The 22926-nt window shown below is 49.4% G+C and overlaps 1 protein-coding gene across 1 annotated transcript in view; it reads left to right on the top strand.

The window, feature by feature from the left end:
* Positions 1 to 14201: 14201 nt before the first annotated feature.
* The window catches only part of ADRA1D (adrenoceptor alpha 1D), a 42264-nt gene continuing 33539 nt past the window's right edge, over positions 14202 to 22926 (top strand). Inside the window, exon 1 of the mRNA XM_056490773.1 lies at positions 14202 to 15454. Coding sequence (XP_056346748.1) covers positions 14488 to 15454 — 967 coding nt within the window. The 5' untranslated portion in view covers positions 14202 to 14487. The remainder of the gene's footprint in view (positions 15455 to 22926) is intronic.

Raw genomic sequence — 22926 nt, forward strand, 5'->3', positions numbered from 1 at the left:
TGACACACCTGAAGGCATTGCTCTAGCTGGATGGGCCACACTGTTCTCACTATATTCACCTTCAGCTCCTCAAGCTGCTGTAAAAAATGCAAATCAGTTTTTCCTTCATGAATCCAACTCATTACTTTTAAAGAATTAGCCAATGCCCATGGAACTACCCAAAAACTGTTACCTAGACTATGAACATGAAGGGTTTTTTTACACTAAATTTTGCCATCAGGTCCCTTCTTTGTCAGCTCCTTATGTTTTTAGCATTCATTGCATCCATACAATAAAAAGATAAATTCAGGAAAGATTTCTCCCCAGAAAGGATAGAAGAGGCTGCCCAGGGAGGTGGAGGCTGCTTTCAGCATCCCTGGAAGTGTTTGAGGACTGAGCAGTGCTTCAGTCCAGTTGGCAAGGTGGTGTTTGCTCAAAGGTTGGACTCAATCATGGAGATCTTTTCCAACCCTTAGCACTCTCTGAAGCCTGGTGGAAACTCAGGAGACCAGAAATCTGCTCTACATGTTATCTGAGTCCTGCTGCTTGGCCTGTAGCAAGTTGTTGTATCTCTGGTTTTGCACCAACAATTTCATTATTCCATTTTCATGGGAAATTCTGGAGGGATGAGATTAGTGAACCATCTCAAGCAATGGCATCACTCCTCCTCCTTCCCCAGTATGAACATGAAGAGTGGCCTTGATGGGATGACAAAATTTTCCTCTGGCAGTGGCAACAGCCTAGGAAAGAAGCTAAGAGCAGAGCAGGTCACACAGCTGCATCCTCTGAGTATTCACCACCTGAGCTCTCACCAGAATGTCCAGGTGCATTCTCCTCCCACAGCTGGAGGCAGAGTTGATGTCACAGAATCAGGAATCACAGAAAAGTTTGGTTTGGAAGGATCCTTAAAGAGCATCTCATTCCACCCCCCTGCCATGGACAGGGAAAAATTCCACTAGATCAGATTTCTCCAAGCCCAGCCTGGCCTAGAACACTCCCAAGGATGGATCATCCATAACTTCTGTTATTTATCTCTGTCTTTATCCTCACCAGCCCTTTTGCTCTCCTTTAATGCATTCCTTGGCAATTTTGGCTGATTTTTGCTTTAACAGCTAATCTGCAGCCAAAAGAATATCCAACCTTAGATAATCATAATTTGGAAGCTGTGGCCACAGCCATCACTGTCAAGATGTGTCCACTGTGCAGGAAAATCCAGAATTTCTCACTGGTACAGTGCAGCACCCAACTGTTTCATAAAATAAGAAGTGATCAGAGGTGGGCCACTGTTCTACAAAGAGATTTTTATACATTGTGCTGAAAATACACAACTGGGTGTTAGAACTCTCCTAAACTAGGATTCAACCAGCTAATAATTAATTAATGCTAATTTTGCTCACATTCACCCTCTCTCCTGACCCCTCACATTCTGCTAACCTAACCCAAATGCATGGAATTTTCTGGAATAAGGAATCATTCCTGGATGGTGAGGACCTGAATTCTGGTCTGTGCTGGTTTTAGGTATTGTCTGTTATCCATAAAAAAATAGAACTTAAGGCAAACATTTGCTCCTCACACTTTTTCCAGCAAACACAGCTTCAAATATCAGGAGAGAAAAACAAACTCCATGAGCAGCTTTCCATCCTCTGTGATCACTTCTCATGTTTTAATTTCCCTCATCCTGGAAGCAAAGCAAAGCAGGAGAAAGCATTAGCATCTAACCACAGTAATTTCCTGAATTCCAGAGAACTGCTGTCAAAATCAGGGATTCACTCACTGCTGGGACATCTGAATCACATTACTGCACTTCCCTCTTCACTCTGCATCATGGAGCTGCTGCTCCAGCCCAGAAGCTGCAAAAAAAAGTGTTTGGTTCCTACTGTTTTTCAGCATATTCTTACTAATTTCTCTCTGCCTCACTTCCCAGATTTCTGTCTCTAATCTGTACCATTTTCTCCTGCTGGTAGCCAAGCTGCTGATAGCACACACTTTTCCAGAAATGTATTTCAGTCCTTTTCCTCCCTGTGTATTTTTAATCTAGTCCGTACTAAAAATAATAGTGGTATTTTTAATGATGACTGATTCTTTCACCTGATCCAACTCTTTTTGTAGCTGATGCAAGCAGATTATTCATGGTCTTCTCCAAAGCATTTTCCATGAGTCCTTGGGAGTCACATCTTTTGTCTGATTGACTCATTAGATCTAGAGATCCCTGATCACCAAAATCAGAAGGATTCGTTTGGATAGATCCTTCTGGGAGTTTGCTCCTGATCCACATGCCAGACCTGGATTTCTCTTGAGAAACCCTATGGATTAATCACCAGAAGAAATCATGACCCTACCCTGAGATGATTTTTAAGGTCCCTTCCAACCCAAATCTTCACGATTTCCAAGGAAATGCTTGAAAAGCAAAAAGAGGGAGGTACATGGGATACCCCCAGGCAAAGATGGTCTTTATTAAATGTGGCTCTTTGCACATTTCAAAATATCCTCAGACCAAAGTTAAACTCTCTCAGACTTCACCTGCAGCCTTGAGGGGCAGCTGAGCCTGGCTCAACAGGGACCATGGTGCCCCAGGAAATCTAAATGTAGAGACTGAAAATTTGGCTCCTTTACCTGAAGGATCTTGGTTAATACCTTTGTTTCTTTAATTGTGGGAAAATACACAAAATATTTCTGAAATTTCTTTCCAACCCTCTCCTTCCACGTGGAATGTATAATTTGAAAGTCACACTTGGTAAATGGGGTTACCTCCTCACCAGTGGGAGAGCTGATCCCATTTTTGGGGTTTGGATCTACCTGGTAAATCAGAAAATGAGGAGTATGCTACAACCACAGGGTGGTTGCTTGAAAAGTTTCAGCTTTGTGTTTAAAAGTTCACCCAACAGTGCTGCCCAAGGCCCCTTGGAGCAGCACAAAAGAGGAGGAGGTGACCATCTCCCCTTCTCAGCAGCCACTGGTAAAGCTGCTGGACTTCCATGGGATTTGGGAACCACATGGACAATTCCCAAACCCCATCAAAGTTCATTTGCAGAAACAGGACTTGTGCCAAAATGCAAAACCAGCAGTGAAGAAATTTGGAAGCTGCAGCTCTGTACCTTTCCCACCTTACACTGGGAAGTCTGACTCAAGGAATAATCTCATTCCAGCTTTGCAAGGGCATCCTTGCTGCATCCCTGGGTGGGCATTCACCTGGAAAACACATCTGCATACAGCCCCTGGCTCCAAAGCAGCTGCTCTTCCAGCTCTGGAGCCCCAGGCAGGTTTTTCTCTCCCCACTGCCCATTCTCCTCTTGCCAGCAGGAAGCCCTGCCCTGGAAAGCCAAGTTCACTGGCTGCAGCACAGAGCAGCCAACAGCACCTGGGAACAGCTCCTGAGAGACTGTGCTGCCATCCACACACCAGAGCCACTGCAATAAGGTCATTCCTTTAGAAAATGTCTCTCAATGGACCTTCTCTGACCCATTCACCTCTCAGTAATGTGGTTTTGCTTTTACTGGCCAGGAGAAATCTGTCATGCCCTGCAGTTACTCAAAAGCCAGGGGAAAGAGAGCAAGGCAATCCCACATGTGCCCTGCTGAAAGCAAATATCTGGCTAGTGCCTTCACATGGCCATTGCTATGCCTGGTGCTAAATTCATCATTGGAAAGAAAACAGAGAAACCACCACCAGGAAGTAAAAAAAGCTGGAGACTGAAAGCATCAGTGCAGGAGAAATTGTCCTCCAGGTGGTTTTCACAGGGAGCCACCCTCATGTCAGGGCTGTACCTCCACCATGTGCCCTTGCCTTGCTCCAAGCACACATTTTATTGACTCCTAACCCAGGGTGGACACGAGGAGAGGAGCCCAGCCAGGGGATGAACTTCCTTAATGCCACAGAAATAAATGAATCTGAAATTTATTCTTCATCCTTTAGTGTTTTAGGTGGCTTGTTAAAAACAGCCCAAAGCCTCACACATATTGAGCCCAGATCTTTCTAGTCTGTCACAAAGTAGGTCCTAAAGTAACTCTGGTTAATTCCAGCTGAAGGCAAAGCTGAGGAGCACCACCCAGTTTGGAGTCTAATTTTAGTCTGAGCCTGTGCCACTGATTTTTGTGCCATGTTTTAACATTTGCTTGTACTTACTTGTGTTAAATTGAAGTGTGGAAGCCTGCAAGCTCCCTGTGTTCCCTTAAGAAAGCAAACAAGCTCCTGGGAAAATTTACAATGTGACTTGAACTTATAGACCGAGTACTTCTTTATTTATCCTTATATTTATATGTCATAAAAAGAGAATTAGAAAAAGGCTTAAGTCTGTTGGGCTTTATCAGAATCAGGAACATTTCTAAAGCACCCTCCTGGCCTAGACTAAAACTCACCTTTTTGCCCCTTCTCTGCCAACACAGCAACCCCAGCATTATCCTGATGCCCTGAAAGTTTCCCCTGCTCCTGATTGAGACAAGCCTTCAATCCAAACACTCAGGATCCTCTTAGCAAATCCTCCTCTCCTCCCAAAATCTCAATTTCCCTACCCAGCTCCCCGTCCATCAAAAGATCAGCTGTTGGGACAACGACTTGTTCGAGTTTTCTGGTTATTTTATGACTGACAGGATGGAACAATGTCCTGACAACTTCTTTGTGGGTCACACCAGAAGGATATAAAGCTATTAGAGAGTCCAAAAGAGGGCTGTGAGGATGGTGAGGGGTCTGCAGGGTCCATACCGGCAGTGGCTGAGGTCCCTTGGTTGGTTCAGCCTGGGGGAAAATGAGGGGAGACCCCTCAGGGTCTGCAGCTCCTGCCCAGGGGCAGCTCTGATCTCTGATCTCTGTGCCAGAACCCAGGGTGTCCTGGTTTGAAGGACAGGTGTCTGCCAATAAAGGCAGGAGCTTCTCTCTGAAATGGAGAATGTAAACCCCCTCCCTCCAAATTATTATTATAATTTTGAAATTAAGGGGCTCTCAGGCAAAGATATGGGAATTAGGAATAACAGTTCTTTACTAGGAAAATTAAAATAGAAATGCAGTATTACACAGAACAATCCCAACCCTGCCAGAGTCAGAATCCAAGCTGACACCCGTCAGTCAGTCAGGGTGTTGGCACAGTCCCATTCAATGGTGGCTGCATCCTCCTGCAGGGGCAGATGTGGTTCAGCTGGAGCAGTGCTCCTGGAGAAGGTGCAGTTTCCTCTGAAGGTGCAGGGATGATGTGCAAAGGTCTGGCTTTCCTCTGGAATCCAGTGGCAAAGGCTGCTCTGGTGTTCCAAATGTCAGTTTTGATCTGGGTAGGAAAGGCTTGGCTCCTCCCCTGGCTGGAGCATCTCCCAGTGGGATGATGGAATTTTATCAGTCATGCCCTGGGACTCAGTGGCCATGAACAGGAGATATCTCCTGGAGGGAGGATGGGCTGTGGGAAGATAAAGATGATTGCCCAGCTGGTTTAAAGATGGCCCATGAGCAGATAATGTGTGCCAGGAGATCAGGGGCACTGCCCCACCCAGCTGGGGACAGAATTCACATTGCTGGGCACATCCTGTAGTGCAACCCAAGACAGAAGGGAACAGCTGGAGCTGAGCCAGGGAAGGTTTAGGATGGATTTTAGGGAAAGTTTCTTCCCCCAGAGGTGCTGGCACTGCCCAGGCTCCCCAGGGAATGGGCACAGCCCCACAAAGCTCCAGGAGAGTTTGGTCAGCACTGCCAGGGATACTCAGTGTGGGATTTTTGGGGTGTCTGTGCAGGGACAGGGGTTTAACTGAATGATCCTTGTGTGCCCCTTCCAGCTCAGGATATTCTCTGATTCTATGAAGTCCTAGTTGGGCGTCCTTTTCCAAAAAACATTTATTTACGAGCCAAAGAATCAACCATGAGAGGCAGAGCATGACAAACCAGAGGGGCTTTGGTTCAGGGCTCATTCCATACCTGCCACTTGGAGCAGTTGATGGTCTGGATTTCTAACTGGTAGGAAAATACACAGTAATGGCAAATAAACGCTGACATTTCGGTGAAGTGAAATTTCGCAAAGAAATAAAACTGCCAACAGAAATATTTTTGTGTGATAACAGAGCAATTCTTTGTTGCAATTTTGACCTTTTGTAGCATTTTTATTTATATATTTGGTTCTGCTGTGATTTATCATGTATGCTGTTATTTATTTCATTCTATACATCAGCAACTGCTCTTTTTACAGCGTCATTAGTAATTTTTCTGCTACTTGCTAATTGTTCTGGTTATTCTGAAGTAATTTGCTTTATGTTTTGCTCATTCCTCCCTGAAAAAAAAAGTGTTTTGCAATGTGGATCTAAAATGCTTTGCCTGCTATGGGAGTGTTTTATTATATGGCTTTTAACAGAGCAAAAGGCAAAAATGAAAGAGCATCCCTGAGGAATGCTTCATTTTGAACACATCAACATTCCCACTGAAATAACAAATATGTCCCATGAACACTTACCTGCTTGTTCTATCTACCCATCCCACTGTCCTGGTTTGCAGGACAGGTGTCTGCCAATAAGGGCAGGAGCTTCTCTTTCAAATGGAGAATGTAAACCCCCTCCCTCCAAATTATAATTTTAATTTAGAAATTAAGGGGCTCGCAGGCAAAGATATGGGAATTAGGAAGAACAGTTCTTTACTAGGAAAATTAAAATAGAAATGCAGTATCACAAAGAACAATCCCAAACCCTGCCAGAGTCAGAATCCAAGCTGACACCCGTCAGTCAGTCAGGGTGTTGGCACAGTCCCATTCAATGGTGGCTGCATCCTCCTGCAGGGGCAGATGTGGTTCAGCTGGAGCAGTGCTCCTGGAGAAGGTGCAGTTTCCTCTGAAGGTGCAGGGATGATGTGCAAAGGTCTGGCTTTCCTCTGGAATCCAGTGGCAAAGGCTGCTCTGGTGTTCCAAATGTCAGTTTTGATCTGGGTAGGAAAGGCTTGGCTCCTCCCCTGGCTGGAGCATCTCCCAGTGGGATGATGGAATTTTATCAGTCATGCCCTGGGACTCAGTGGCCATGAACAGGAGATATCTCCTGGAGGGAGGATGGGCTGTGGGAAGATAAAGATGATTGCCCAGCTGGTTTAAAGATGGCCCATGAGCAGATAATGTGTGCCAGGAGATCAGGGGCACTGCCCCACCCAGCTGGGGACAGAATTCACATTGCTGGCCACATCAACCCAACACACCAATCTGCCTCCGCCCCCCTGACAGCAGCAGGGCACTCAGAGCTCTTCCCCTTCACACAGCAGCTCCAGCCTCTCTCCTTGGCTCCTGCCCCTGGTTCAGGCTGGCACTGGGACCTTAAATGCCCACATTCCTTGTGTGTCCATGGGCACTCATGGCTGATGGTCTGGAGGATGCTTTACCTCCTCACTTTTGCCCTTTTGAAAAGTGCTTTTCCTCTTCATTTTATCTCCCTTTTATTTTGAGTTTGGGGAGGCTCCAATCTGCCTCAGCCTCACTCCTCTTGCTGTGTCAGCTCTTGCATCCAGGAAGCCAAAATTCTCAGAGAGTTCACTGTGAACCCCAGCAGGGATCTGCCAAAGCACCTTCCCTGCACTAAGAGCATCAGAAAGGAGTTCATGTGTTTGATAATTCTTTTCCCAAGGGAGGCCATTGAGATCCTCCCCTGCACTGCTGAGTCCAGCCCTGGGTTCCTCTGCACAGGAAAGATGTGGATGTGTTACAGGGGTGCAAAGGGAGCCACAGAGACCCTCCAAGGGCTGCACCACCCCTGCCATGGAAACAGCCTGAGAGATTTGGGATTGTTCAGCCTGGAGAGGCTCAGAGCCCCTTCCAGTACCTCAAAGGGCTCCAGGAGAGCTGGAGAGGGACTGGAGACAAGGGATGGAGGGACAGGACACAGGGAATGGCTCCCACTGCCAGAGGGCAGGGCTGGATGGGATATTGGGAAAGAATTGTTCATGTGAGGGTGCTGAGCCCTGACACAGGTGCCCAGAGAAGCTGTGGCTGCTCCTGGATCCCTGGGAGTGTCCAAGACCAGGCTGGACAGGGCTTGGAACACCCTGGGCTGGTGGAAGGTGTCCCTGCCCATGGCAGGGGGTTGGAAAGAGATGGTCTTTGATGTCCCTTCCAACCCAAACCATTATGTTATTATTTTTCCTTTTTTTTTTTTTTTTTTTTTTTTTTTTTTGTCTATTCAGTTGCTCCAAAATTAAATTAAAAACCTGCAAGAGGATGGTAATAAATTGCTCTTTGCATCAGCTGGCAAGGAGCAAAGAAAGCTTAGACTAGACCAGAAACCTTCCAACCAAGAGGATGGGGAGCCCACAGAAGGAGGAGAAAGCCACCATGAAAGGAGGCTTTGGAAAAGACAAATCCATTCCAGGAAAGGGGCTTGGACCAAATCTCCGTTGTCCTTCCCACGTGTGCTCTGGGATCACAGCACTGAGTAGGGGAGCAAAGAGTTAAAAACCAAACCATACCCAGAGCAGCCACATTCACATGAAAAGGAGAAAACTGGGGAAAAAATAGTAAATGCAGTAATGTGATAGAGGCTGGGATGGTTTGTGGGAGCAGGAAGGCAAAAGGAGAGGGAATGTGATCCATGTCTGAGCAGGTTTAGGTAGATATCATTAGAGGATGCTCAAGATTTCTTTTCCCCCACCTTTATCATTCAGTTAACTAAAGCTGTTTCCTTCTCCTTCCTGCCTCATTTATTAAGCCATAAACATTCACAGCATAGCCTGACTTTTCCTAGACTTAAATAGAATTGTGAGAATACAAAAATAACAACAAAACATGCAGTCATCACAAAAACTTCACTTGCATCAACAAAAATAATTCACTCCAACAAAGTCAAAATAACTACTTAGAATCATTTAGGTTGAAAAATAATAACATCACAACACCAGCAAAGGTAGATAATTTATGCACACCCCACTGCTCATTCACAACTAAAATCAAAATTCCCCACATTTCTGATGGTCTGCAGCAATTGCTCAGTCCAGGTTTTGCCCATTACATCTCCCAGTTATTGTCCTGATCTACAGTTTCTCCAGAGCCCCCACGTTTGGAAACAAAAGATGGAGCAGAACAGGTTTGAACCATCCCTTGAAATCACTTTCAGCTCATTTTTAATATGCTTGAAGACCTGGGAGCAGCACAGGAACCAGCAGAGCTGGACATGGACTCAGAGGGACAAGCAGTGAAGACTGTCCTGGCTTTCCAGAGGATTTTTGGATGCCCTGCCCAAGGCAAGGCAAACCCACCTTCACAAACACTTAAATATTATGAATTTGCCCACTGGCTGTGAGCAGAATCCATTTGTCTCAGCTCTGGGTCAGGGAGATGCTGCAGGCAGATGCACCATGGATAACCTTCCTTTGCAGAGCAATGGCAGAGTCACAGAATCATGGTTTGGGTTGGAAAGGGACCTTAAAGATCATTTATTTCCAAACCCCTGCCATGGGCAGGGACACCTTCCACCCAGAGTACCACTCTCCTTGGTATAAACACCAGAGTGTTTGCAAATGTTGATCAAAATCCTTTCAGCTCTGGTGCTTTGAACCAAACAATTGCATTTCCTTTGCAAGATTTGGCAGTAACATGTAATTACAGCATGACAAACACCACTCACCAGGTGTGTGTGTATCTTTTTATCTACTTAAAGAACCCTGTTCACATCACCTAAATCCCAGGATACCCTCTGCCCCAAAAGGGTAAGAAAAGAGGGAGGAAAGGGATGAAAGGCATCAAGAGAGAAGAGCTGTGCCTCCTGCCTGGCAAGATCCCAGGTGCTCACACATTCTGTGTGTGTTTACTGCAAATTCCTCCACACAGACCCACCCCAGCACTTCCATTTAAGTGCATCAGTACAAACCTGTTCCTCGTTAGCTTGAATTAGCCATAATGGCCCTGATTTGGAGGGAAACAGGGAGACAGATGACAAGCAAGGAGGTGGCAGGATGGCAGTGAGCTCTGGTGGCTTTGGCTGAGCAGTGACAGCACAGGGTGTGACCTCTCCCTGCCCTGGGGGGAGGACATCAGTGCAGCCCCAAGGGTTTTCTGTGTGGTTGGGGTAAATGTGGCTCTTACCCCCACCAAAAATTGCCCCTTCAGCTCTCCCATCCCCATCCTTGCACCCCATTCAAACCCTGCAGCTCAAACCTCCCAGCAAGAGGGAAAAACTGTGTTTGGAGACATGAGGAGAGGAGGAGAGCTCACCCAGGGAGGGCAGTGCAAAATCTTCACCCCATGAACCTCTCCCTTCTTCCTACGTGGTGAAAATCCCTCTGTACATGAGAAGCTCCCTTTGGAGAGAGGCACATGTTTTCTTTATCTCTGAGTGTCACTGGATAGATTAGAGGAGATAAATTTATCTCCACAGCAATCTGTGTTGCTGCAAAGACAGGGCTACAGAATTCCATGGGTGAAATCTTCCCATGCTGAGTTTAGCATCCCAGCAAGAAGCAATCCTTCATTTTGGTGGCTGACATGTTTTCATCAAAACATAAGGAAAATGAATTTGACCTCAAGTGTTGGGTGTTTGGGCTTTTTTTTTATTCACATTATAAAAGCTGTTAAGTGTTTGTTGGGTGGGTTATTTTAAGCAAAACCATCCTTATGGACATTTTCCTTGTGCTGTATTTATTCCTATTTTCCTGTATTTTCCAGTTTTCTTGTTCTCAGCAGGGCAAAAAACCCAGCTCAAGGAAGTTGGGTGAAATCTTAAGGAAGGAAAAAAGTGCATGAAAGAAATGAGGAAAATCAAAAATGTGTCATTTCCTGCAATGATTATCCAGGGAAATAAAGGAATAAATAAACTTTAATAATTTTTGCCCACTCTCAAATCCACAGAACTCCCATGCTCTGACAGCAGCAGTTAAATCATCCCACTGTCCACTTGGCCTGCCCTTTGAAACAACTATTTTATTAAGAAAGAAAAGTGGAAAAATCATGGATAAACACACTCCAAGGAAATATTTCCTGTGTACAGTAGAAGGAAGCTGAGGGAGAGCCCTGTTCAGCAGCAGGGTCAGTCCCCATTGCAATGTATGGAGCCAGGTCACTGGGAGGAAACCAGTGTAAACAGGATCTGCTTTTATCAGTGGGAAAAAACCCCAGCCCTGTTCAAATTAGCCAGAAATATCAGTCTATATGTTACAGCCACTCCAGGGTTCAGTCATGGGCAGGGAGCTGTCCCCAAAGCAGGACCCTGCCTGTCCCTTCTGCTGGGAAGGAGCCCAGGAGGGGATGGGGGGATCCTGAGGATGATGAGGGGATGCCTGCACCCTGAGCAGGATGGGGGAATGGGGGGTCAGCACTGGGAGAACAGGGTTTGGTGTGGGAGGGATGCTTGATGGAAGCCCTGGAGGCAGAGCCACAAAGGAAATTTGGCAGGGCATCCTCCTGGTGGGATTTTGGGGCTGGGGGAAGACAAGATAGCTGTGCACAGCATCCTCCTGGTGGGATTTTGGGGCTGGGGAAACAGGATAGCTGTGCACAGCATCCTCCTGCTGGGATTTTGGGGCTGGGGAAACAGGATAGCTGTGCACAGCATCCTCCTGGTGGGATTTTGGGGTTAGGGGGACAGGATAGCTGTGCACAGCATCCTCCTGGTGGGATTTTGGGGCTGGGGAAACAGGATAGCTGTGCACAGCATCCTCCTGGTGGGATTTTGGGGCTGGGGAAACAGGATAGCTGTGCACAGCATCCTCCTGGTGGGATTTTGGGGTTAGGGGGACAGGATAGCTGTGCACAGCATCCTCCTGGTGGGATTTTGGGGCTGGGGAAACAGGATAGCTGTGCACAGCATCCTCCTGCTGGGATTTTGGGGATGGGGGGACAGGATAGCTGTGCACAGCATCCTCCTGCTGGGATTTTGGGGCTAAGGGAGGACATGGCAGCCTGGCAGGGCATGCTCCCGCTGGGATGCTGTCCCAGGGGTCTCCAGAGGGATGGGATCTCTCTCTCTCCCGATGGATGGGGTCTCTCCCGAGGGATAGGATCTCTCTCCCGATGGATGGGGTCTCTCCCGAGGGATGGGGTCTCTCTCTCCAGAGGGATGGGGTCTCTCTCCCGAGGGATAGGATCTCTCTCCCCAGGGATGGGGTCTCTCTCCCGATGGATGGGATCTCTCTTCCGATGGATGGGATCTCTCTCCCGATGGATGGGATCTCTCTCCCGATGGATGGGGTCTCTCCCCAGGGATGGGGTCTCTCTCTCCCCAGGGATGGGGTCTCTCCCGATGGATGGGATCTCTCTCCCGATGGATGGGGTCTCTCCCGATGGATGGGGTCTCTCCCCAGGGATGGGGTCTCTCCCCAGGGATAGGATCTCTCTCCCGATGGATGGGGTCTCTCCCGAGGGATGGGGTCTCTCTCTCCAGAGGGATGGGGTCTCTCCCGAGGAATGGGGTCTCTCCCGAGGAATGGGGTCTCTCTCTCCCGAGGGATGGGGTCTCTCCAGAGGGATAGGATCTCTCTCTCCCGAGGGATGGGGTCTCTCTACCGAGGGATGGGGGTCTCTCTCCCGATGGATGTGGTCTGTCTCTCTCCCGATGGATGGGATCTCTCTCCCGATGGATGGAGTCTCTCCCGAGGAATGTGGTCTCTCCAGAGGGATAGGATCTCTCTCTCCCGATGGATGGGGTCTCTCCAGAGGGATAGGATCTCTCTCTCCCGATGGATGAGGTCTCTCCCGATGGATGGGGTCTCTCTCCCGAGGGATAGGATCTCTCTCCCCAGGGATGGGGTCTCTCTCCCGATGGATGGGATCTCTCTTCCGATGGATGGGATCTCTCTCCCGATGGATGGGATCTCTCTCCCGATGGATGGGGTCTCTCCCCAGGGATGGGGTCTCTCTCTCCCCAGGGATGGGGTCTCTCCCGATGGATGGGCTCTCTCCCGATGGATGGGGTCTCTCCCGATGGATGGGGTCTCTCCCCAGGGATGGGGTCTCTCCCCATGGATGGGGTCTCTCCCCAGGGATGGGGTCTCTCTCTCCCGATGGATGGGGTCTCTGGGGTCTCTCCCGATGGATGGGGTCTCTCCCCAGGGATGGGGTCTCTCCCCAGGGATGGGGTCTCTCTCCATGGATGGGGTCTCTCCCCAGGGATGGGGTCTCTCTCTCTCTCTCCGGGGGCGCGCCCCGCGCTGTTCCCGCGCCCCGGGGCCGGACCGGGCACAGCCTGCGCTCTGCTGCCCCCCGGCGGTGACGGGCGGGAGCGCCGCGCCCCGGGCTGCCCCCGGAGCGGAGTGACCAGCGGGATGGACAGCAGCTGTGAGTGACCCCCGGGGATGGACAGCAGCAATGAGTGACCCCGGGGATGGACAGCAGCAGTGAGTGACCCCGGAGATGGACAGCAGCTATGAGTGACCCCGGGGATGGACAGCAGTGCTGAGTGACCCCGGGGATGGACAGCAATACTGAGTGACCCGGGGATGGACAGCAGTGCTGAGTGACCCCGAGGATGGACAGCAATACTGAGGGACCACCGGGGATGGACAGCAGCGCTGAGTGACCACCGGGGATGGACAGCAGCTGTGAGTGACCCCCGGGGATGGACAGCAGCTGTGAGTGACCCCTGGGGATGGACAGCAGTGCTGAGTGACCCCGGGGATGGACCCCAGTGCTGAGTGATCCTGGGAGTGGACAGCAGTGCTGAGTGATCCTGGGAGTGGACAGCAGTGCTGAGTGACCCCCGAGGATGGACAGCAGTGCTGAGTGACTCTCCTGGGGATGGACAACATTGCTGAGTGAGCCCCGGGGATGGACCCCAGTACTGCGAGACCCTCCTGGAGGAAATACCCAGTGCTGGGTGACCGTCCTGGAGCTGCACGCCACTGCTGCGAGACCCTCCCGGGGGCTGCCTCCTCCCAGAGCGCGCCTGGACCCCTACCACCATCATCTCCCCTGAACCGCCACCACCATCATCTCCCCTGAACCCCTTCCATAATCATCTGCCCTGAACCCTCTCCATCCTCTCTCCTCTCCCCGCCTGCTCTGCTGCCGGCTTCACTCTGCCCCGGTCCCGCCTCGTCCTGCACAGCAGCGCTGCCGCCGCCTCCTCCTCCTCCTCCTCCTCCTCCCGCACCTGACGCGCGGGGCTCCCCCCGCCCCCGGCCCGTCCGCCCCTCCCGCCGCTCCGGGTGCGAGCGGAGCCGCGGAGCCGCCGGGGCTCCGGCCGTGCCCAGCGCAGCCCCCGGAGCATGCGAGGGGCCGGGGGGGCTCTGAGCGCGCTGCCCCCCCGGGCGGGCCGAGCGGGGCTGGACGGCGGGGACAGCGGGGACAGCAGTGACGGGGGGCAGCGCGGACGGACGGCGTGAAGCGGGCGGGGGGCTCCGGGCAGCGCGTCCTGCCCTCCCTCCCTCTCTCTATCCCTCCCTCTCTCTCCCCATCCTCCCTCCCTCTCTCTCCCCATCCCTCTCTCCCCATCCCTGTCTCCCTGCATCCCTCACCCCGGCCCGCGGAGCGCGGTGCGGAGCGCGTCTTGGCGGGGGCTGCCGGCCGGGGATGATGCCGGGGGAGCTGCGCCTCGGCACCGCTTTCTGCTCGCCCTCAATGGAGCCCGGACTTTTTCTACAATGACTTTCCCCGAGCTGAGCAATGGCAGCTTGAGTGGGAACCGGACGGGACAAGGCAGCCAGAGCGCTGCCAACCGGTCCTGGGGGCTGCAAGGGGAGGAGACCGCCGAGGGCAACGGCACCACGCTGACTTTCGCCTTGGATGTGCAGGCGGTGGGCGTGGGGGTCTTCCTGGCCGTGTTCATCCTCTCGGCCATCGTGGGGAACATCCTGGTCATCCTGTCGGTGGCTTGCAACAGGCACCTGCAGACGGTCACCAACTACTTCATCGTCAACCTGGCCATCGCCGACCTGCTGCTCAGCACCACCGTGCTGCCCTTCTCGGCCACGCTGGAGGTGCTGGGCTTCTGGGTGTTCGGGCGCATCTTCTGCAACATCTGGGCAGCGGTGGACGTGCTGTGCTGCTCTGCCTCCATCATGAGCCTGTGCATCATCTCCGTGGACAGGTACATCGGCGTCAAGTACTCCCTCAAGTACCCCACCATCATGACCGAGAGGAAGGCGGGGGTCATCCTGGTGGTGGTCTGGCTCTCCTCCATGGTCATCTCCATCGGGCCGCTGCTGGGCTGGAAGGAGCCGCCGCCGCCGGACGAGAGCATCTGCAGCATCACGGAGGAGCCGGGCTATGCCCTCTTCTCCTCCCTCTTCTCCTTCTACCTGCCCCTCATGGTCATCCTGGTGATGTACTTCAGGATTTACGTGGTGGCCAGGCGCACCACGCGCAGCCTGGAGGCCGGGGTCAAGAAGGAGAGGAACAAGTCGATGGAGGTGGTGCTGCGCATCCACTGCCGCAGCGTGCTGGAGGAGCCGCTCGCCAGCGCCCGCAGCAAGGGCCACAACTTCAGGAGCTCCCTCTCCGTGCGGCTCCTCAAGTTCTCCCGGGAGAAAAAAGCAGCCAAGACTCTCGCCATCGTCGTGGGTGTTTTCATCCTCTGCTGGTTCCCCTTCTTCTTCATCCTGCCTTTTGGTAAGTGTTATAAATGAGAAACAAAGTCTTGGTATTCAGCAAAATTTAGATTGCTTTATTTTATATAGACAGAGCAAGCAGCGCGCTGGGGAAAACGTGAGGGGTCACCTCCCACTCCACGCTTCCACCCAACTTGGTTTGCAGTTCCCTTTTTGTAGTACGGTTTTCCTTGTTGTAATCAATAATTGTTGTTGTTTTGTTGTAGTAATTCTGCAAGGTAAGCAGTGGTGGTCAAAGAAACTTCCAAACTTCCGTGGGACAGCTCTTGGGACAATCGGTCATGTAACCATCTGGTCTTGGTAGATAAAAAACAGAAGAAGTGGGAATTCTGATCTTTAGCAGATAGTTTGTGATTGATCACACAAAAGCAGGAAATCTGATTCTGCAGAATGTGTCGGGTTGTGTGAAAGCCTTGTTTTTCAAGCTGTCAGTAGATACAACTTATTTAGGAAACATAATATTCATAACAAGGGGATTTAAACAGAATGGGTTTCGTCATATATTTCCCTTTATCTAGGTCCATGTTATTTTCTTATTTTAAGTATTCTGGTTTATACAAACTCTAAAACTTCTATGATTAACACGAATCATTTATCAGTTATCCCATAAGTGACCCCATCCCAGCTCTGCTGCCTGGGGCTGCACCCCTGGGGACCTGCTCCTTGGGAGAAACTTTTCAGGACACAACTCATGCATGGAAATGAGGGATAGGTGACTGAGAGATGAATAAACCAGCGATGAATTAATTCAATTAATTAACACTTATTCAATATTTATTAAGCAAAGTCATTTAATCAATCAAAGTAGATAGCAAATGAATAAAATAGCAGCATAGTAACTGCTTTAATTAATTCATTCTGCATTCAGCATTTTAACTAAGGAAGTTCAGGCTAAGGAGGAAGCAGCTCTGTTTCAAACAGGCTGTTCTTATGGCACAGTGCTCCCCAAACAGTTCTGCTATCTTCCTGTTCTCCCAGTTTGGGAGCTGCACCTGGATATGACCCTGTGGGTCCAGGGCTCCCACCTCTGTTGGAGCTGAGTGAAGTTTTACCCCTCCAAGGAATGTGTCAGAGCCTGAAGCACAAATCTTTACTTCCCAAGTCGCCGCTGTTGTGCAGCAGGAGCGGGTATTATCCCCAGGGGTGATGGGTGAAGATCCCGAGCGGTTTTCCAGGACTGATCCACCAGCCCCAGGAGCTGTGCCCTGCTGCAGTGCTGTGTGCTCACTCAGGGCTGGCTCACGAGTTGTGCTCTAAAGTTTTGGCAAGTTGTTGGTGAAAAGGCTGCGTGGGACGGGCGATGCCCAAAGCCACGTCCCCTTCCAGCAGCAGTGACCCAGGGTGTGCAGGGATGCCAGAGCTCCTCATCCTGACAGCAGCACCAGCTCAGGGGGTTGATTATCCCCCTGCAATGCTGTAGCTAAGCCTGGAGCTGGGAAGAAAGACATTAAAATAATTCCTGAGTGTCAGCAGCAGCCTTTGCACGGAGCTGAGCGAAGCCGAGGTCTGTCATTCCATCTGCCAGCTGGGACCCACGTGTCCCACAGCCCGTGGGGGATTTGTGTCCCACCAGCCCTGGGAGCCTTCATTACAGCTGGGGCTGCATTTTTTCTCAGGGTTTTTCAAATGCTCTTGCTCGGGGCTGCCTCTCAACTCAGCGGGAAGAGCATGGTGGCTGCAGGGCAGATTTTGACGTGCTGAGGTTTTGGCTCCCTGCAGCCCTGGGGCTGTTTCCCTGGGCTGTGTCCCCAGGGGCTGTGGGATGCCCTGCAGTGGGATAATCCACTGGGACTGATGGTGCCCCAGAGCTGAGGTGTCCCTGGAGGGTGGAGCAGGCTGTGTGTCTGCTCTCACCACGCTGCTGGCTGCTGCCTCTGCTCCAGAGCCTCCCTGGGGCTGGGGATGTGTTTGGGGGGTTGGCTCAGCCCTCTCTCTGTTTGAGGAGTGAAATCACTGCTGTGAGGAATTTTCACCCTGTGGGAGCGTTGCAGTTGGTGGTTTAACTCAGGGAGCAGTAAGGCTGCTCTGAACTCCTCTCCCTGCAAGACCCAGGATGAATTATTATCCCATTGAATTATCCCATCTGACCGTGCCTCAGTTTCCCTTCCAGTGATCAGGTGTATTGGGGGCAATGGAGGGGAGGTGGTGCAACCTGCACATAAACACTTTGGGGATTGTGGGGCTCAGGGAGATGCCAGAACTTGAGGCTGAGCTCTCTGAGAAGCCCCATTCTGATACTCCCTTCCTTGGCCAACCAGGGCAGGAACCAGCTCCAAACCTCATTTGCACCTTTACACCTTAAAATCACAGAATGATTTGGGATGGAAGGGACTTTGAAGATTGTCTAGTTCCAGCCACCTGACACCCTTCCAGCTAATGAACCTGGAAATCAGGATCCTCTGAGTTACTCCCAGTACTTTGAAATAGGGAAGGAACCTCAGCAAATACTTTTCAGTAGGAAAAAAATAATATTATTTTGTTTCACCATATCTGTCCTGCCTTGAAACCCTTGAGCCAGCTTCTCTGCTGATGTAAATCAGAGAAATCAAAGGGGGCACACAGATTTCCACCAGCTAAAAATCCAAACTTCATTCTTAGGTACCTCCCACAAACCTATTTGTTTCCTCCAAGCACACAACTGGCCAAGTCTTTTATAAACAGGGCTTTGATCTTTACTTCCTGCTATATTATATGTTTAATATAAACACAGCAAAAGTTCATTTATTTTATGACTACAAAATATGCTGCCTCTAATTTCCCACCACCCCTTTTATTAATTGCAATTTCCTATTCAAATCTGAGAATTGTTCAATGCTGTCAAGAAGAGAACAGAAACTTCTAATCTTGGATTTTAGAGCTCAGGAGACAGGTCTGAAACTTGCAGAAATCAGAAAATTTTACTGTAAATCCACAAGCTGAAACATGCTGGGGCCAAGTCTGCTAAAAAAGAAGGTGCAAGTGGTAAAGTAAAATAGGTTTTATTTATTTTATTAGGCAAAATTAGGTGAAAAAATTCATGACCAACTGAAATTATATTGATACACATTTTAAATGAAAGTGAAAAACAAAATAACTTTCAATTGAAGAACAATGTATTGTTTCAACTTAAGAGTAAATGGGAATTTATTAAAATTCAGACATTTCATACTGAGCCTTCAAATTGCATCAGAGTGAAATGAGTAAGGGATCTGTTTTCTTCTGAAAATACCCAAATGTTTTGACTTCTTTTTTCCCTCTCTTTGACATGAATTTGCAAGAAGTCATTGTTGAGTCACACTGTTCACTGATATCTGATTAAAATTTTCAGTAAATTTAAATTTTTCAAGTGACAAAAGACCCTCAGCTCCACTTAAAATCCTCCAGCACTCGGAAACTTTCTGCACTCACACCATCCTCAGTGTCTCTGAGTCTGCACACATCCTTGTCCCTCTCTGCAGAGCAGCTCCCACATTATTTACCCAGCAGAAATATTCACCACACCACTGCTGAAAAGCTGAAATAACCCCAAATTTCAAATAACAAGAGCTATGTATGCTCTAAATGCTGTCAGCTGTTTCTCCGTGCTCCAATAATCTACGATGATTTTTTTCTTTAAATCAGCTCAAACTCCCTGATACCACCACAGTCTGTTTATCAGCTGAGTAATTTAACTCCCTCCTGGGTGTGAGATCACAGTCCCTGAGCAGGGGATGCTGCCACCAGGAGTTTAAATGCCATTAACAGCTTCTGTGGCTAATGAGCGTGTTTAGCAGTTGTTCAGCCCAGGATGAAATCCTGGTTTGTAGCTCAGGTTTAGGTTGAGACTTTGCTGAGTGTGGAGAGCAGTGGAAGTGTCTGTCCCAGGCTCTCTGGGGAGGCTGGGAGGTGGTTCTGGGGTTTGTGGCTGTTCCCTGAGCAAACACCTGCCAGGAGAATTTAACTGGAGACTTTCCAGAGATGTAGGGCTGGGTGTTTAAGGCTGGTTTGTAGCTTAGGGTTCATCTCCCTTTGGTTGTCTCAGGGCACAGAGATGCTCCAAGGGCTGGAGCCAGGCTGGGAGAGCTGGGGGTGCTCACCTGGAGAGGAGAAGGCTCCAGAGCCTAAAGGAGGCTCATAAAGGAGGCAGAACAACTTCTTATGTGGGCAGAAAGTGACAGGACAAGGGGCAGTGTTCTTAAACTGCCAGAGGGCAGGGATGGATGGGATATTGGGAAGAAATTCCTCCCTGTGAGGGTGCTGAGCCCTGGCACAGGGAGCCCAGAGAAGCTGTGGCTGCCCCTGGATCCCTGGGAGTGTCCAAGGCCAGGCTGGAGCATTTGGGCTGGTGGGAGGTGTCCCTGCCCATGGCATGGTGGTGTTGCTGGTCCCTTCCAACCCAAACCATGGCATGATTCTATGACTATAGAAACATCCAGGCACAACTGATGAGCTGATGGTGTCTGCACTTGCAGGTATTTGCAGAAAAGTGGATATATCCTAGTCTGGATTTTTTTACTCAATGATCTCTGAGGGATTTTTTCAACTGTAACAATTCTGTGACTCTATAGAGGCTTTTTCACTGGCTCTTCTGCTGATGGAAACTCCTGTTAAAAGTTGGGTGCTGGGTTTGTCCTTGCAGTAGCACACCTGTGCCAGGTGGTCAGGGAACCAGAACCCTCTATAGGCAGACAGTCACCTGCTTTCTCAAACCTGGTGCAGGAGGATGTGAGAGTAGGAGGAGGGATGGATTCCCATCACTCTGCAGCTGGGGAGCACCCAAAGGCAATGTGGGTCCTCAGGCAGGACCATCCCAGGAGTACATCAACACTTCAGAAGGATCCAGGAGGAGCAGCCCCCCCTTGGGACCAAGATGGACTAGCTGGTACCCAGGATGGTGATTTATGTGCCCCAGTGGCCTCTGCTTTATAAGCATGTTCTAGGCTGGGCTCCCATAGTGGGCTCCCATGTTTGTTATTCTTTGGGTTTGGTCAGAAATCAAGGCTGCTGTGAGAAGGAAAGGCACATAGTGAGAAATGAGGAAACACTGTAGTTAGTGCCACACAAGGGTAAAGACCACCAGCAGCAGGTTACCCAGACAAGGAAAGCCTGAAGAGATCCCTGAGCCTGGATAAAACCCCCCAGCCTGGCAGTCTAATGTCTGCCTGGGGCTGGTGCCTTGCTCTGCTTGCAGGGGAAGCTGCTGCTCATTTCCAGGTATAATTCAGAAAAACACTGAAATGGCTTTCCCACCTTCACCCTGAAGGAAAGGCAGCTGCTACACCAGCCAGGCTCTGAAACGTCTCCTTCAAGCCAAAATACAAAGATATTTTTAGTTGCTGTTTGACATAGGGCAGGAGCCCTTTCACAAAGTGTTTTGCAGAGCCATAGCTGTGCTTAACTTCAGGAAGTGCCACTTGTAAAATAAATGATGGGGAAAACACTGTGAAAGCACATTTCATCTGAGACCAAATATGTTCTGCTAGAAATGTAGAATCTAAATCTACTCTGATAAAGGAGCATTTAGCATGGTTTCCTAATAGAAAAAAGGGTTTATGTTATCACTCTGTGCCTGTGATGAGCTCAGCACCTGATGAACTCTTTCATGATAGAATCACAGAATAGCTTGGGTTGGGAGGGACCTGAAAGTTCATCCCATTCCACCCCCTGCCATGGGCAGGGACACCTTCCACCAAAGCAGGTGGCTCTGAGCCCCCTCCCCTCTCCTGCTCTGGTCACACTGCTTTGGATGCAGCCCATCATCAACCCCAGTCACATCTGAAAAAGTGCTCTAATATCCCAAGTTCCTAAGTTTCCTGAAAACTTCTATACTCTCCTTCACAGAGCAAGCTCACATCAGAAAATACTAAAAATCTACCACAAGACACAATCCCAGGAAAAACCCAAACTTCTTTAGTGTTGTTGTGCACAGGATTAAAAACAGTGATTTGAAAACAGAAGGATAAAAGTACATTTAATTACTTTGATTGTCAGGGCAGTTCCTTTTGTCTGTTGGAATTTTCTGAGTTGTGGTGGAAGTGGCAGAACTGACGTAGAGAAGGGAATGTAGATTGCTTTGGAATAATTATCCATGGCCCACAGCATCAGATCAAAGTGGAACAAAAGCAGTTGGGATGAACCATTCCATCTGCCACATGTTCCCTGCTGGTCCTGGCTCACAGGGCATTGATTAAAAACACCAGCAAAGGCACAGAGCCTCAAAAGCTGCTGGTACCAAGCTGTGGTTGGATTTATTGAACATCATCCAGGAAGGAGGCACCACAGGATGTTCCCATCAAAGGAGCTCATGCCAAATAACCATCAATTAATCAAATTATAGGGGATGGATGATTCATGGATGGAGGGATGGATGATGGATGGATGGATGGATGGATGGATGGATGGATAGATGGATGGATGGATGGATGGATGGATGGATGGATGGATGGATGATGGATGGATAATGGATGGATGGATGATGGATGGATGGAGGGAAGGATGGATGATGGATGGATGATGGATGGATGGATGGATGGATGGATGGATGGATGGATGGATGGATGATGGATGGATGGATTTTCCAGCCCATCTCCCTTTCTCAAGAAGAGAACACTTGGCCCAAAACCATTCCTGAACCACTTCAAGACTATTAAAGCCTTTAAGTGAAGGGAAATCCATTGTTTTCCCTGAAAATTTTTGCTTTTGATACAGCAACCCTCAGATGTGATTTCTGCTTCTCTTTCTCCCACACAGTAGCACCAGGGCTGTGTCACTGCCAGAGTGTCAATCCTGGGGCATGACAGCAGGGATGTGTGCAGTGGGAACAGCACAGGGACACGTGGGGGTGTGCAGCACTGGGGGAACTGTGGATTCACCTGCAGGGGTTGTGTCTGTCTGGAGAAACTCAGCAGAAAAACAACCTGAGAGCTGGGTTTCCCTCCTTGGAAAACACATTTCCATCCTGCAGGAGAGAATGACAAGGATGACACATGGACAACAAGCCTATGAGTAAATGATGCAGCCAAAGCATTAGACAGTGTTGATTCCCTCCAGTGCAGAAGACACCAGGGTACAGAAAAACAGGGGAACACTCCATGTTGGTTTGGAAATAATCAGCCAAAAACAATTATTTGGAGCTCAAGTGTTTCCTACCCATTACCTGTGTGGGAAGCCAGAGGTGGACAGAGGGGCTCAGGGCACTTTTTGATGTTTTAACATTTTGGATCTCAATTTAGGATTTGGACACCCAAATGTGAACATCTGCTCTGCTTGTGCCTGGCCAAAGCAATGCAGTGATTGGGAGCAGGACCTAGATATTCCATGACTTCTGCTTCCATTCCACCCTCTACACCACCAAATAAAACTATTTAAAGCCAAATGTCCATTTTTATATGGCAGAGTCCTGACGCAGCTCGAGGCAGCTGCTATAAGGAGTGTTCCACAAACAGGGAAAAAATAGACCCTGAAAAACATGAAACTACTGGGATTCAGTGAGAAAAATGTTACAAAATCTCTCAG

The sequence above is a fragment of the Oenanthe melanoleuca genome, chromosome 4 (assembly GCF_029582105.1).
Source record: "Oenanthe melanoleuca isolate GR-GAL-2019-014 chromosome 4, OMel1.0, whole genome shotgun sequence".
In the NCBI taxonomy this organism is placed as follows: Eukaryota; Metazoa; Chordata; class Aves; order Passeriformes; family Muscicapidae; genus Oenanthe; species Oenanthe melanoleuca.